Genomic DNA, 14717 nt, shown 5'->3' with positions numbered 1-14717 from the left:
TTTGGGTGGTGGACAATTCTTCATATACACGGGAAACTGTTGAGCGTGAAAAACACAGCACCGTTTCAGTTCTTGACACACTCACACCAGTACGCCTGGCACCTATTACCATACCCCGTTTAAAGGAACTTAAATATTTTTTCTTGCCCATTCACCATCTGAATGGCAGACATACACAGTCTCAAAGCTTAAAAAATCCTTCTATAACCTGATCCGCACTTTCATCTACACTGATTGAAGAGGATTTAACATCAATAAGGGATCATAGCTTTCACCTGAATTACATGGTCAGTCTGTGTCACGGAAAGATCAGGTGTTCCTAATGTTTTGTACACTCAGTGTACTTTTGTAAACAGCCGTCCATAACAACCACAATCCATAAGGAGCAAATCATTTAGAGAGCAGCGGTGTGATACACATCATTGTGCTGTGTAGATATCAATAATAAGTTATATCTGTATCACCCGTAGGCTACACCACTGCTGTCGTCCTTACCTCCAAGCCTTTATTCAAATTGTAGTCTTTGCATGCAGACAGCAGACGCGTCATTTTAGTATTTTTGTGTTTTATTAGGATCCCAATTAGCTACAGCCAAAGTTGCAGCTGTTGTTCCTGGGTGCCATTGTAAGACATAGCTTGGACTGTAGCCTATGAAAACCTATTCCTGCTCTTTTGTAGCTCTTTTGTAACTTTTCGCAAACATCTTTTCTGAATTTAAAATGAATCCTAGAAGTAATCATCTAGATTTTGGTTGTTGTTCTGTATTTTTATTCTGATTACAATATTTTAGCTGGTAATGGATTACAGTTATATTTTTCTGTAATCAGTTACATGTATTATTGACACATCCAGCCCAAAATCTAAGGTTTAAAAAATACTTAGTAATCGCCAAAGTTCTAGAGCATGAGAACTCATTTAGACCAGCTGTATTCCTGCTGCCGTTCCTCAGCTGCTATTGATTTATCCAGGAGGATAACCAGGGGAAGTTTAACCTCTGGGTCTTTGGCCGTTGGGACGTCAAGAGTGACCTACAAATACAGAAAATATATGAACGTACACTTAGTTGCCCAAATGTTTAATTACAGTATAGTTTTCACATACACAGCGACTGCATTACACATATTTTATTTGTGTCTCTTTCCTCTCCTACTCTACATCCCTGTATTCATAATTTAGCTGGTCTTGTGCGTTCATTATATGTATGTATTTCATCATAATATACCTTCAGTCTGTACTCTAACTTCAGTATGGAGCAGTCTAGGAGGGAGACAGGGAGTTGTGGAGGGATAGTCAGCACTTTGGTCACAGTCTGTCTTGTAGAAGCCGTAACAGGATCTCCTCTCTCTTTAATGATGTCATTGGTGTAGATGTTCCTTTTATGCTTGGCGAAGAAGCTTTGCTCTTCATATAGGTAGAAGTTGGGGGTTACTGTGCATGTAGAGTTGTTGTGTATCTCAACAAGGATTTTTATTGCTTCACCTTACAGGGGACACAAGGAAAGGAACTTGATTCAGTTATTGGGTTTACAGAATGTACATTTCGAGACATTCTTCTCCTCAGGAGAAGTGTATGAAGGGTATCACATCGTAGCCTAATTCATTAGCAAATAAGATAGTTCACTCTCATACATTTTCCCCATTAAGTTATTGCATTTCATATTTCATGTGAATATATTGAATTTGTATATTAATTTACCATCTCTGTTTTATTTAATACAACCCCCCTGTACCTCATTGAATGGATTTAGATGTAATATTAAAATGACCATCATCAAGCTGAAGTGGCTTTGGTTGCAGACTGACCTGATAGATACCCCATTGTCTCAATATGAATGTCCAAAGAGATATCTCCAGAGGCAAAATATAGAATCTTGGAACCATGCTGGGGCTCCTACAAAACAAGAGATAAAAAGTAACCTGCTGATATGCATTCTGTTGCCATGGTAATTTTGGCTGTAAATAGTAAAAAAGCAGATGTAGTTCAAAAAGCAGGATGGATAATAAGAACACTTTACCCTCAGTCCAGGAATTATCATATTCGTCTTTGACAGATACGTGAACTCTGTCTTGGCTCTGTCTATCAACCAAAGCGTCCTGATCAACTTGGCCTTCAAATAGTAGGTGATTTTGCCCCATTTCCCCATGTAAGATGAAGGCATTTCTCTGAGAGGAAATGTGAAAAAAAGAAAACTCATTATCATCTATCTGTGGAAACCACTAGAAGGCCTTTTTTACATAACAACATCTGTGATTATTGTTTCCTCCAATGAAAAATATAAACCCACAAATATGTGATGGATGGAACACTTACTTGGCTGGAATCTGGAAGGTGAAAGGATACACATGTCTCCCAGGAGAAATTATTTCAGAGCCTGAAAAAGGGGAGGTGAGACCCAACACAAACCCAGCCCATTTTCAAATGGGCAATGTAAATTCAGATTCTGCTTAATACAAAGTCATATTAGGCATATGTAGTACCAGTCAAAAGTTTGGACACACCTACTCATTCAAGGGTTTTTCTTCTTAAAAAAACAACTATTTTCTACGTTGTAGAATAATAGTGAAGACAACAACACTATAAAATAACACATATGGAATCATGTAGTAACCAAAAAAGTGTTAAACAAATCACCCTTTGACTTGATGACAGCTTTGCACACCCTTGGCATTCTCTCAACCAGCTTACATGGAATGATTTTCCAACAGTTTGAAGGAGTTCCCACATATGCTGAGCACTTGTTGGCTGCTTTTCCTTCACTCTTCACTCATCCAAATCATCCCAAACCATCTCAATTGGGTTGAGGTCGGGTGATTGTGGAGGCCAGGTCATCTGATATAGTACTCCATCACTCTCCTTCTTGATCAAATATCCCTTACACAGCCTGGAGGTGTGTTGGCTCATTGTCCAGTTTAAAAACAAATGACAGTCCCAGTCAGCGCAAATCAGATGGGATGGCGTATCGCTGCAGATTTCTGAGGAGCCATACTGGTTAAGTGTGCCTTGACTTCTAAATCACAGACAGTGTCACCAGCATAGCACCCCCACACCATCACACATAATCCATTCACCTACTCTGCATCTCACAAAGACATGTCGGTTGGAACCAAAAATCTCACATTTGGACTCATCAGACCAAAGGACAGATTTCCACCAGTTTAATGTCAATTGCTCGTGTTTCTTGGCAAGTCTCTTCTTCTTATTGGTGTCCTTTAGTAGTGGTTTCTTTGCAGCAATTCGGCCATGAAGGCCTGATTCTCCTCTGAACAGTTGATGTTAAGATCTGTTACTCTAACTCTGTGAAGCATTTATTTAGGCTGCAATTTCTGAGGCTGGTAACTCAAATGAGCGTATCCTCTGCAGCAGAGGTATCTCTGGGTCTTCCTTTCCAGTGGCGGTCCTGATGAGAGCCAGTTCCATCATTGCGCTTGATGGTTTTTGCGACTGCACTTGAAGAAACTTTAAAAGTTCTTGAAATGTTCCGGATTGACTGACCTTCATGTCTTAAAGTAATGATGTGCTGTTTTATTCTCTTTGCTTATTTGAGCTGTTCTTGCCATAATATGGACTTTGTCTTTTACCCACAACTAATTGAGAAGGAAAACAAATCCACAAATTAACTTAACAAGGCACACCTGTTAATTGAAATGCATTCCAGGTGACTACCCCATGAAGCTGGTTGAGAGAATGCAAAGAGTGCAAAGCTGTCATCAAGGCAAAGGGTGGCTACTTTGAAGAATCTCAAATATAAAATATATTTTGATTTGTTTAACACTTTTTTGGTTACTATATGATTCCATATGTGTTATTTCATAGTTTTGATGTCTTCAGTGTTATTCTACAATGTAGAAAATAGTAAAAATAAAGAAAAACCCTTGAATGAAAAGAGGTGTCTAAACTTTTGACTGATACTGTTTGTAACCTAACCCTACAGTATTCTCAACAATGGTTCTGGAATACCATTGCGTCATCAATAATTATTTTTGTGAGATAGGCTATTAAAAGTACGAAGCATTAATCCTAACCATTCTTAATTGTTGCAGAAATCTGAAGTGTTACATACCATCCCCCTTCCCTTCCTGCAACAATATTTGAAGACTGAAGTATTTCTTCTTGCCACTGTAGGCCACAGGGTTTTGACCCTCATTTTCAGTCCATTTCACCTCAGCTTTCCCTTTTGCCTTGATAAAAAGAGACTGGAGTGAGGTCTCCTTGGATGCTTCCAAAGTGACCCGCCCAGTGATAGTATCCCCAGCTGAAAAAGTGCCATGTTCATTAATCGTCTTGTAGTCGACTGAGAAGTGTTTTACTGCCATTGTGACAGAGTTGGTGAACTAAGCAGTCACAAGGGGCATGCACGACTCTAATGTATGATTCATGAAGCTAGACAGTGTCAGTATTCCACACAGTGTAACAGGAGATGTTACCTAGAAGCATGGAGGATGAGGACCAGAGCAGACCCTTTGAGTTCACTGTGTTATTACCCCCTGGCTAAAAGTCAAGTGTGCTCTTTACTATGAACAAGGATACCAACCAGTTTGGCACCTCATTAGCGGTCATGTCCCTCCATTATGGAAGTAGGCTACTTGATCTGTTTCGCGGGCCACGGCTCTTCAGCCTACAAGTGGCTATGTCACAGTCACACGGGTAACTGCCGTCACCTATGTTACAAAATAATGCATAATATATCTTGAGCCATATAATATAAATGTGTATAGGCTACATGCTTTTTGTTCTCCCTTAATCAGGAGAATCCTTTATTACCATGTAAAACAGTATGTTAGGTATTTGGCTTGGGGTTGTATTTAAATGGCTAGACACTAATAACATAATCACTCTATAAACACTGGACCTTTTTTAGGGTGCAGGAACAATATGATTTCCTTCTTCACTTAGGTTTTATTGAATATTAGTTCATGGTAAATATTAACTGCGTTTGCCAAATATTTTACATATAGTGGTAATAATGAAAATTTAAAGAAATAATGATTTTTATATGAGAAATTGTGAACATTACATTACGGTTAAATCATCCACATAAATACACTGTATACCGAACATTGATAGATTAATATGCATCAGAAGTGAGTAGTATTTCACTTGATCCTGCTTGCCTATAGCTGCTTGGAGGCTGACCCATCAATGTTAGGGAGTAAGGTGTACGGTGGGGGTTCCAGCCCAAGACCTTGAGATGCAGGGAGAACAATGATGGGTAGCTTTTTGTTTAAGACAACCAAGAATCACTCTGTGTGACTCTGATTTAGCCCAGTGCAGTAAAAGGTTAAATGCCCAGTGCAGTCAAAAGCATGATCTTATTGTGTTTTCTAAATTTCCACACTATGAGGTTGGAATAATACTGTGAAATTGTGAACATTTTGATAATGCCCTTTTAGTGTAAGAGCTGTTTGAAAAGACCACCTGACATTTAAGGCTGTTTTGGTGGGATGGAGTTTTGGCCTGCCTGGTCAACATTAATCAACAGGCTGTAAATGAGTTAATAAACCAATAACAAAGATAGCTCCAAACCTCTGCCAATAGCAGCTAGTTTTCAGCTTTTCCCTCCCCACGCAGACCACTCTCAGACAGTCCTAGCAACAGTTTTGCTTGAAAAAAGGCTCTTTGCTAAGAAGCCATTTTTGTTTCTTTTTGACGATTATTATTGTAAGGTACTTAATTGTTACCCTGAAATAATTTGATATTGAGATAAAAAATGACTTCCTTGGACCTTTAGGAAACCCTGTCTGCTACAGTATATGAAGATAAGTGCAGTTTGATCATATGACAGTATACAGCAGTTCCACAGGTTCATACCATTAATGCAGGAAGAGATATGTCTGCTTTGGAGATGAAGGTGAACTTAGTATTGGCTGTCTTGTCCACCTTCATTGATCTGCTCAACTTTGCCTCCAATGAGTAGACCATTTTGCCTTGCCTGGCTATGAAGGTGCTCGGTATAATTCGGAGAAATATGGGACTATAATTACTATAAGGTAATAACAGACAACATATTTGACAAATATGCATTTGTTTTTACTCGTGAAAGGGAACACGTGTCTCCCTGGACTGATGATTTCACAATCTGAAAACGATGGTCTGACTCAATCATTTTCTTTTAGCCAATGACAAGATTCCAGTAGTGTATACTGTGGTCAAATGGGGAACACTTGAACCCACAGTCAGAAAGCTGGTCTATGGGGTCATGCAGTCTTTAAGCTGGAAGCAGTCTCTGTGTGAAGTTGATTTTTAATGTCATGGTTCACAAATATTTACACTGAACAAAAAGAAACATCCAAAAATGTAAAAGATTTTGCTGAGTTACAGTTCATATAAGGAAATCAGTCCATTTAAATGAAATCATTATGGATTGTACGGTTCTGGGAATACAGATATGCATCTGTTGGTCACAGATACCTTTAAAAAAGGTGACGTGGATCAGAGAACCAGTCAGTATCTGGTGTGACCACCACTTACCACATGCAGCGCAACACATCTCCTTCACATAGAGTTGATCAGGCTGTTGATTGTGGCCTGCTATTTTATGCATTTTGGGGGGGGGGGGGGATCCCCTTTAGCCTACGTCAGGTATTCCCAAACTGGGGTACGCACAATGCCGTATTGGGTACGCCAAATAAAAATGTGATTCACATTTAAATATCTTTTATTCTTATTTTTATTTTATTCACATTTCCAAACAGTCCATTTATATTTTCCAATAGGGCTATACATTTGGGTGAGTTTTTTTTCTTGCCTGAGTAGCCTCGTTTCACCTCCAAAAATACAATTAAACCATCTAGTGTTCAGTGAAATAACAACACAATGTCAATACAGATAGCCTAGTCAAATAATTAACACCCAATCACATTAACCATTCCTCTCTCGCGGGAATTCCACTAACGGTCCATATGTAGCCAAACGTAGCTGCTGCTCATGTTGGTATCTTTACCGATGGTGAAAAAGCCATGACAGGGAGACATAGTGGAGTGGTAACGCGTGTGCAAGCAGTTCCTCCCGACGCCACTTGGGTACACTGCAGCATCCACCGAGAGGCTCTTGCTGCCAAAGGAATGCCTGACAGCTTGAAAGACGTTTTGGACACTACAGTGAAAATGGTTAACTTTGTTAAAGCAAGTCCCCTGAACTCTCGTGTATTTTCTGCACTATGCAATGATATGGGCAGCGACCATGTAGCGCTTTTACAACATACAGAAGTGCGCTGGTTATCAAGGGGCAAAGTATTGACACATTTTATGGAATTGAGAGACAAGCTTAAAGTTTTCTTTACTGACCATCATTTCAACTTGTCTGACTGCTTGCGTTATGGTGAGTTTCTCACACGACTGGTCTATCTGGGTGATGTTTTTTCTCACCTGAATGATCTGAATCTAGGATTACAGGGACTCTCTGCAACTATATTCAATGTGCAGGACAAAATTGAGGCTATGATTAAGAAGTTGGAGCTCTTCTCTGTCTGCATTAACAAGAAATGTTATGATTTATTTGTGTGCAAATGAACTCAAGCTTAAAGACAATGTCAAATGTGATATATCGAAGCACCTTGAGTGAGTTGGGCGCGCAATTACGCAGGTAGTTTCCCGAAATGGATGACACAAACAACTGGATTCATTATCTCTTTCATGCCCTGCCTCCAGTCCACTTACCGATATCTGAACAAGAGAACCTCATCGAAGTTCTGTGAAAATTTAATTTAAATCAGATGCCACTGCCAGATTTCTGGATTGGGCTGCGCTCAGAGTATCCTGCCTTGGCAAATCACGCTGTTAAAAGAATGATGCACTTTGCAACCACGTACCTACACTACCGTTCAAAAGTTGGGGGTCACTTAGAAATGTCCTTGTTTTTGAAAGAAAAGCAATTTTCTTTTCCATTTTTTTCCCACTCCGGGATGCTGGCCTTCTAGGCAGAGTTCCTCTGTCCAGTGTCTGTGTTCTTTTGCCCATCTTAATCTTTTCTTTTTATTGGCCAGTCTGAGATATGTCTTTTTCTTAACAACTCTGCCTAGAAGGCCAGCATCCCCGAGTCGCCTCTTCACTGTTGACGTTGAGACTGGTGTTTTACAGGTACTATTTAATGAAGCTGCCAGTTGAGGACTTGTGATGTGTCTGTTTCTCATACTAGACAATCCTATGTACTTGTCCTCTTGCTCAGTTGTGCACCAGGGCCTCCCACTCCTCTTTCTATTCTGGTTAGAGCCAGTTTGCGCTGTTCTGTGAAAGGAGTCGTACACAGAGTTGTACGAGATCTTCAGTTTCTTGTCAATTTCTCGCATGGAATAGCCTTCGTTTCTCAGAACAAAAATAGACTGACGAGTTTCAGAAGAAAGTTTTTGTTTCTGCCCATTTTGAGCCGGTAATCGAATCCACAAATGCTTATGCTCCAGATTCTCAACTAGTCTAAAGACGGCCAGTTCTATTGTTTCTTTAATCAGAACAACAGGTGTCAGCTGTGCTAACATAATTGCAAAAGGGTTTTCTAATGATCAATTATCCTTTTAAAATTATAAACTTGGATTAGCTAACACAACGTGCCATTGAACACAGGAGTGATGGTTGCTGATAATGGGCCTCTGTACACCTATGTAGATATTCCATTAAAATATCAGCCTTTTCCAGCTACAATAGTCATTTACAACATTAACAAAGTCTACACTGTATTTCTGGTCAATTTGATGTTATTTTAATGGACAAAATGGTTTATTTTCTTTCAAAAACAAGGACATTTCTAAGTGACCCCAAACTTTTGAACGGTAGTGTATGTGAGAGTGGATTCTCGGCCCTCACTAGCAGGACAACTAAATACAGGCACAGACTGTATGTGGAAAATGATTTAAGACTGAGACTCTCTCCAATACAAATCAACATTGCAGAGTTATGTGCATCCTTTTCAGCGCACCCATCTCATTAACCTGTGGTGAGTTAGTCACAATTTTTCGATGAACAAATAAGGTTTTATATGTAAGATGGTTAAATAAAGAGCAAAATTCCTGATTATTATAATATTTTGTATTCGTGCCCTGGTCCTATAAGAGTTCTTTGTCACTTCCCACGAGCCGGGTTGTGACAAAACTCACACTCATTCTTATTGTTAACCTGTCTAGGACTGGGGTTCCGCTAGCCCCACAACAGCCAGTGAAAGTGCAGGGCGCAGAATTCAAAACAACAAAAATCTCATAATTAAAATTCCTCAAGCATACAAGTATTTTACACAATTTTAAAGATACATTTCTCGTTAATCCAGCCACAGTGTCTGATTTCAAAAAGGATTTACAGCGAAAGCACCACAAATGATTATGTTAGGTCACCACCAAGCCACAGAAAAACACAGCCATTTTTCCAGCCAAAGAGAGGAGTCACAAAAAGCAGAAATAGAGATAAAATTAATCACTAACCTTTGATGATCTTCATCAGATGACACTCATAGGACTTCATGTTACACAATACATGTATGTTTGTTTGATAAAGATCATATTTATATTTAAAAAATCAGAGTTTACATTGGTGCGTTATGTTCAGTAGTTCTAAAACATGCGGTGATATTGCAGAGAGCCACATCAATTTACAGAAATACTCATAATAAACATTGATAAAGATACGACTATTATACATGGAACTTTAGATAAACTTCTCCTTAATGCAACCAATGTGTCAGCACCTTACGGAGAAAGCAAACCATGCAATAATCTGAGTACAGCCTTTAAACAACAAAGCAGCCAAAAAGATACCTGCCATATTGGGTAGTGAACATTACTCAGAAATAGCATTTTAAATATTAACTTACCTTTGATGATCTTCATCAGAATGCACTCCCAGGAATCCCAGTTCCACCATAAATGTTTGATTTCTTCGATAATGTCCATCAGTTATGTCCAAATATCTTCTTTTGTTAGGGCGTTTGGTAAACAAATCCAAAAGCGCGTTCAGATCGCGTTGGACGAAAAGTAAAAAAAGTTCTGTTACAGCCCGTAGAAACATGCCAACCTAAGTATGGAATCAATCTTTAGGATGTTTTTAACATAAAACTTCATTCATGTTCCAACCTGATAATTCCTTTGTCTGTACAAATGAAGTGGAACGTAGCTACCTTTCACGTGAGCGCACCAGACCGAGGCTGTGGCACTCTGCCAGACCACTATCACCGCATGTTGTAGAACTACTGAACATAACGCGCCAATGTAAACTCAGATTTTTTAAATATAAATATGATCTTTATCAAACAAACATACATGTATTGTGTAACATGAAGTCCTATGAGTGTCATCTGATGAAGATCATCAAAGATTAGTGATTAATTTTCTCTCTATTTCTGCTTTTTGTGAACTTTGGCTTTTGTGTATATAGCCACAATATTGTGATCACTGCATCCAATGGGTACAGATACAGCTTTAGAACAAAGTTATACAGTATTAGTACAAATGTAATCCATACATGTGGATGATCTTGTTCCTGTTGTGTTTGTAAACACCCTGGTAGGTTGATTAATAACCTGTACCAGGTTGCAGGCACGGATTAGAGAGACAACTTTGTCTTGAATAGACAACTTGATGATAACAAGTCAATATTCAGGTCCCCAAGAAAGTTGACCTCTCTGTTTACATCACATACACTATCAAGCATTTCACACATATTATTTAGATACTGTCTGTTAGCACATGGTGGCCTATAGCAACACCCCAAAAGAAAAGGCTTAGATGTGCCAAGTGAACCTGCAACCACAGCAATTCAATAACACTTGACGTAAGATATGCTCTAAGCATTACAGGGATATGGCATCTGAATATATACAGCAATACCTCCCCCATAAGCATTCCTGTCTACAGATGTTATATCATTGTATTTCTACTGCTGTATCATCAAATTCATTATCTAAGTGAGTCTCAGAAATGGCTACTCTATTAATGTTATCTGATGTTAGAAAGTTATTGATTTAATTAACAAGAATACATATATTAATATGGGCTATTTTCAGTCCTTTCCTGGGTAGTTCATCTATTATGTTTATAGACATAATATGGAAAAGAGCAAACAAAGCAAGATAATAAAATAAAAAAATTGACATTCAGCAGTCCATTAATCAGTTGGTGTGTGTAAGTATGTGTGTGTGTGCTGCAGGGTTGAATCTACACTACATGGCCTGGCTCGCAGTCACCGTTCCAATTCATCCCAAAGGTGTTCGATGGGGTTGAGGTCAGGGGTCTGTGCAGACCAACCAACTTCTTCCACACCAATCTCGACAAACCATTTCTGTATAAACCTCCCTTTGTACATGCTGATACAGGAAATGGCCTTCAGTAAACTTTTGCCACAAAGTTGGAAGTACAGAATTGTCTAGAATGTATGCTGCAATATTAAGATTTCCCTTCACTGGTACTAAGGGGCCTAGCATGAACCATGAAAAACAGCCTCAGACCATTATTCATCCTTGCATGTAGAGTTCTCCTGGCATCTGACAAACCCACATTCGTCCGTTGGACTGCCAGATGGTAAAGCATGATTTATCACTCCAGAGAACGTGTTTCCACTACTTCAGAGTCCAATGGCGATGAGCTTTACACCACTTCAGCCGACGCATGGCATTGAGCATGGGGATCTTAGGCTTGTGTGCGGCTGCTCGACAAGGAAACCCATTTAATGAAGCTCCTGGCGAACAGTTCTTGTGCTGACGTTGCTTCCAGAGGCAGTTTGAAATGCGGTAGCAACCAAGGACCAGTGGTATAAAGTACTTGAGTAAAAATACTTTGAAGTACTACTTACCCCAAAAAAACAAGTTCTGTACTTTACTATTTATATTTTTGACAACTTTTACTTCACCACATTCCTAAAAAGGATAATGTATTTTTTACTCCATACATTTTCCCTGACACCCAAAAGTACACCCAAAAGTTACATTTTGAATGCTTAGCAGGACAGGAAAATTGTCAAATTCACACTCTTAAAGAGCAAATCCTTGGACATCCCTACTGCATCTGATCTGGCAGACTCACTACACAAATGCTTCATTTGTAAATTATGTCTGAGTTTGAGTGTGCCCATTGCTATCAGTAAAAAAGGTTAAAAACAGAAAATCGTGCCATCTGGTTTGCTTAATATAAGGAATTTGAAATTATTTATACTTTTACTTTTGATACTTAAGTATATTTAAAACCAAACACTTTTACTCAAGTAGTATTTTTCTGGGTAACTTTCACTTTTACTTCAGTCATTATCTATTTCTTTATCTTTACTTTTCCTCAAGTATGACAATCGGGTACTTTTTCCACCACTGCCAAGGACAGATGATTTTTACACAGTACGTGCCTCAGCACTCGGTGGTCCTGTTCTGTGAGCTTGTGTGGCCTACCACTTTGCGGCTGAGCCATTGTAGCTCCTAGACATTTTCACTTCACAATAACAGCGCTTACAGTTGACCAGGGCAGCTCTAGCAGGGTAGAAACTTTACGAACTGACTTGCTGGAAAGGTGGAATCCTATGCCGGTGCCACGTTGAAAGTCACTAAGCTCTTCAGTAAGGCCATTCTACCGGCAATGTTTGAGATTGCATTGGATGTGTGCTCGATTGTATACACCTGTCAGCAGCGGGTGTGGCTGAAATAGCCCAATTCACTAATATACACAGTGCATGCTAAAAGTATTCAGAAACCTTCAATTTTTCCATTTTGTTAAGTTACAGCCTTATTCTAAAATGTATTAAATGTCCCCCCCCCCCCATCAATCTACACACACTACCACATAATAACAAAGCAAATCATGTTTTTAGACATTTTTACAAATGTATTAAAAAATACAAAATAAAATATTCCATTTACATAATATTCAGACCCTTTACTAAGTTCTTTGTTGAAGCACGAGTCTTCTTGGGTATGACGATACAAGCTTGGCACACATGTATTTGGGGAGTTTCTCCCATCTCTGCAGATCCTCTCAAGCTCTTAAAGTATTTCTTACTGGCATGGTATGTAACTGATCTTTTCAAGTGTGCTTTATATTCAGTCCAAGTCACAGTAGCTTTTCCTTTGGCAAAAGGCAAAAAAAATGAGAGACTGGATCTGCTGTGTATCGATATTCTAGTTTTGTCCCTTTAGGGCACCTGTAACCCCTCCCCCTTGCTTACCTATGTTGAAATGCTTGGAAAGTTCTTCCAGTGAAACGCATTAAACAATGCCCACGTTAATTTCTACTCCCGTCTCATGTCCTGTTCTTATATTAGTTGTATAAGTAATACAGTGTGCTATACACCAAAACTGGCGACGAGAAAGAAACGTTCTCACGTTTGTACTCATTATCTTGGGCAGAAAGTCTGAGTTAAACTGCGTCGTTCTACAGCAGGAAAAAAAAACTGAAACAAAACAAGGAGCTAGCCAGTCGAGTGATGCTAGCTAGCTTTTGATGTCACAGCAACGATACCCTCGAGGGATTGGAAGAGTTTCGCTGCGGGAGAAAGTGAAGTTAGCGTGAGTTAAAAGAGGGGGAAAAAGGGTCTGGGAATAAGGGACCGTCTGAAAAGTGTCAGAAAGAAAAATAAACCGAAAATGTCTGCATTGGTTGGAAATATAGGAACATTTGATGACTCTGTGGAACAATGGAGTTCTTACACAGAATGTTTTGAGTACTTTGTGTTGGCAAACAGAATTAAAGCAGAAGTCGTTGTTCCAACATTTGACTTATGGGAGGAAAAACATTCAATCTACTGCGCAACCTAGTAACACCGAAAAACCTGGTGATAAATCATATGATGAAATTGTGGCTACCTTAAAAGGACATTATTCTCCCAAACCACTGATAATCACAGAGAGATTCAGGTTTCATAAGAGAAATCAAGAGGAATCAATCTCACAGTTTGTGGCTGTATTGAAACAGTTATCTGAATTTGGGCAATCAGTGAGTGACACTCTACGTGATAGGTTAGTGTGTGGCATGCGCAGCGAGGCAATTCAGAAATAACTTAACATTGCAGAGAGCAATAGAAGTGTGCACGTCAATGGAAATGGCACAACAGCTAAGTGCATAAGGTGTCTACGGAGTTAAAGAAACAAGGCAGGTGGTGGGAAGCCATGCTATCGCTGTGGGAAACCAGGTCACCAAGCAGAGGAGTGTTGGTGCACAGACAGACTGCAGAAGTTGTGGAAAAACATTGAACGTGCATGTAAAAACAAAAAGAGACAATCAAACAAAAGTACTGAACTAAGGAAAAGTTACTTCAGGGAGTACAAAAAGAAAGTGCATAAAATGGAGCACACAGAGGATGAACAATGTGATACCTTGTCTGAAGGGGGAGAATCTTTGCATGTTTTGTCCATTTCAGACAATGGACACAGATACTGGGTGACACCACTTCTGGATGGAAACACAGTACGGATGCAGGTGGACACTGGAGCAGCCATATCTTTGCTGTCTGAGGAGAACTTGGCAGTATGAAGGACATAACAGTTAAATTGACCGTGAAACCAGACAGCAAGCCAAAATGCTTCAAAGCTAGACCTGTCCCATACGCCATAAAACCAAAAGTTGAAATTTAGCTAAACACACTAGTGGAGAGTGGAGTATTGGATCCAGTGAATGTTAGTGAATGGGCTACACCCGTTGTTCCAGTCATAAAAAAAGATGGATCACTCAGACTCTGGTGATTTCAAGTTACAATTAACCCAGTCTTGACTCCTGAAAAATATCCACTACCCCTTATTGACGACCTCTTTTCTGTTTTAGCTGG

At 39.4% G+C, this 14717-nt stretch overlaps 1 protein-coding gene across 1 annotated transcript; it reads right to left on the bottom strand.

The window, feature by feature from the left end:
- Positions 1-911: 911 nt before the first annotated feature.
- LOC116361892 (arrestin domain-containing protein 3-like) lies at positions 912-2399 on the bottom strand. Its single transcript, XM_031816223.1, has 4 exons — positions 2015-2399; positions 1803-1890; positions 1223-1479; positions 912-1028 (listed from the first exon to the last, which is right to left on the bottom strand). Exons 1-4 carry the CDS (start codon positions 2198-2200, stop codon positions 912-914), a joined length of 648 nt encoding a protein of 215 aa, XP_031672083.1. The 5' UTR covers positions 2201-2399.
- Positions 2400-14717: the final 12318 nt, after the last annotated feature.

The sequence above is a fragment of the Oncorhynchus kisutch genome, linkage group LG3 (genome assembly GCF_002021735.2).
Source record: "Oncorhynchus kisutch isolate 150728-3 linkage group LG3, Okis_V2, whole genome shotgun sequence".
In the NCBI taxonomy this organism is placed as follows: domain Eukaryota; kingdom Metazoa; phylum Chordata; class Actinopteri; order Salmoniformes; family Salmonidae; genus Oncorhynchus; species Oncorhynchus kisutch.
This window is presented reverse-complemented; position numbering and strand designations above follow the sequence as displayed.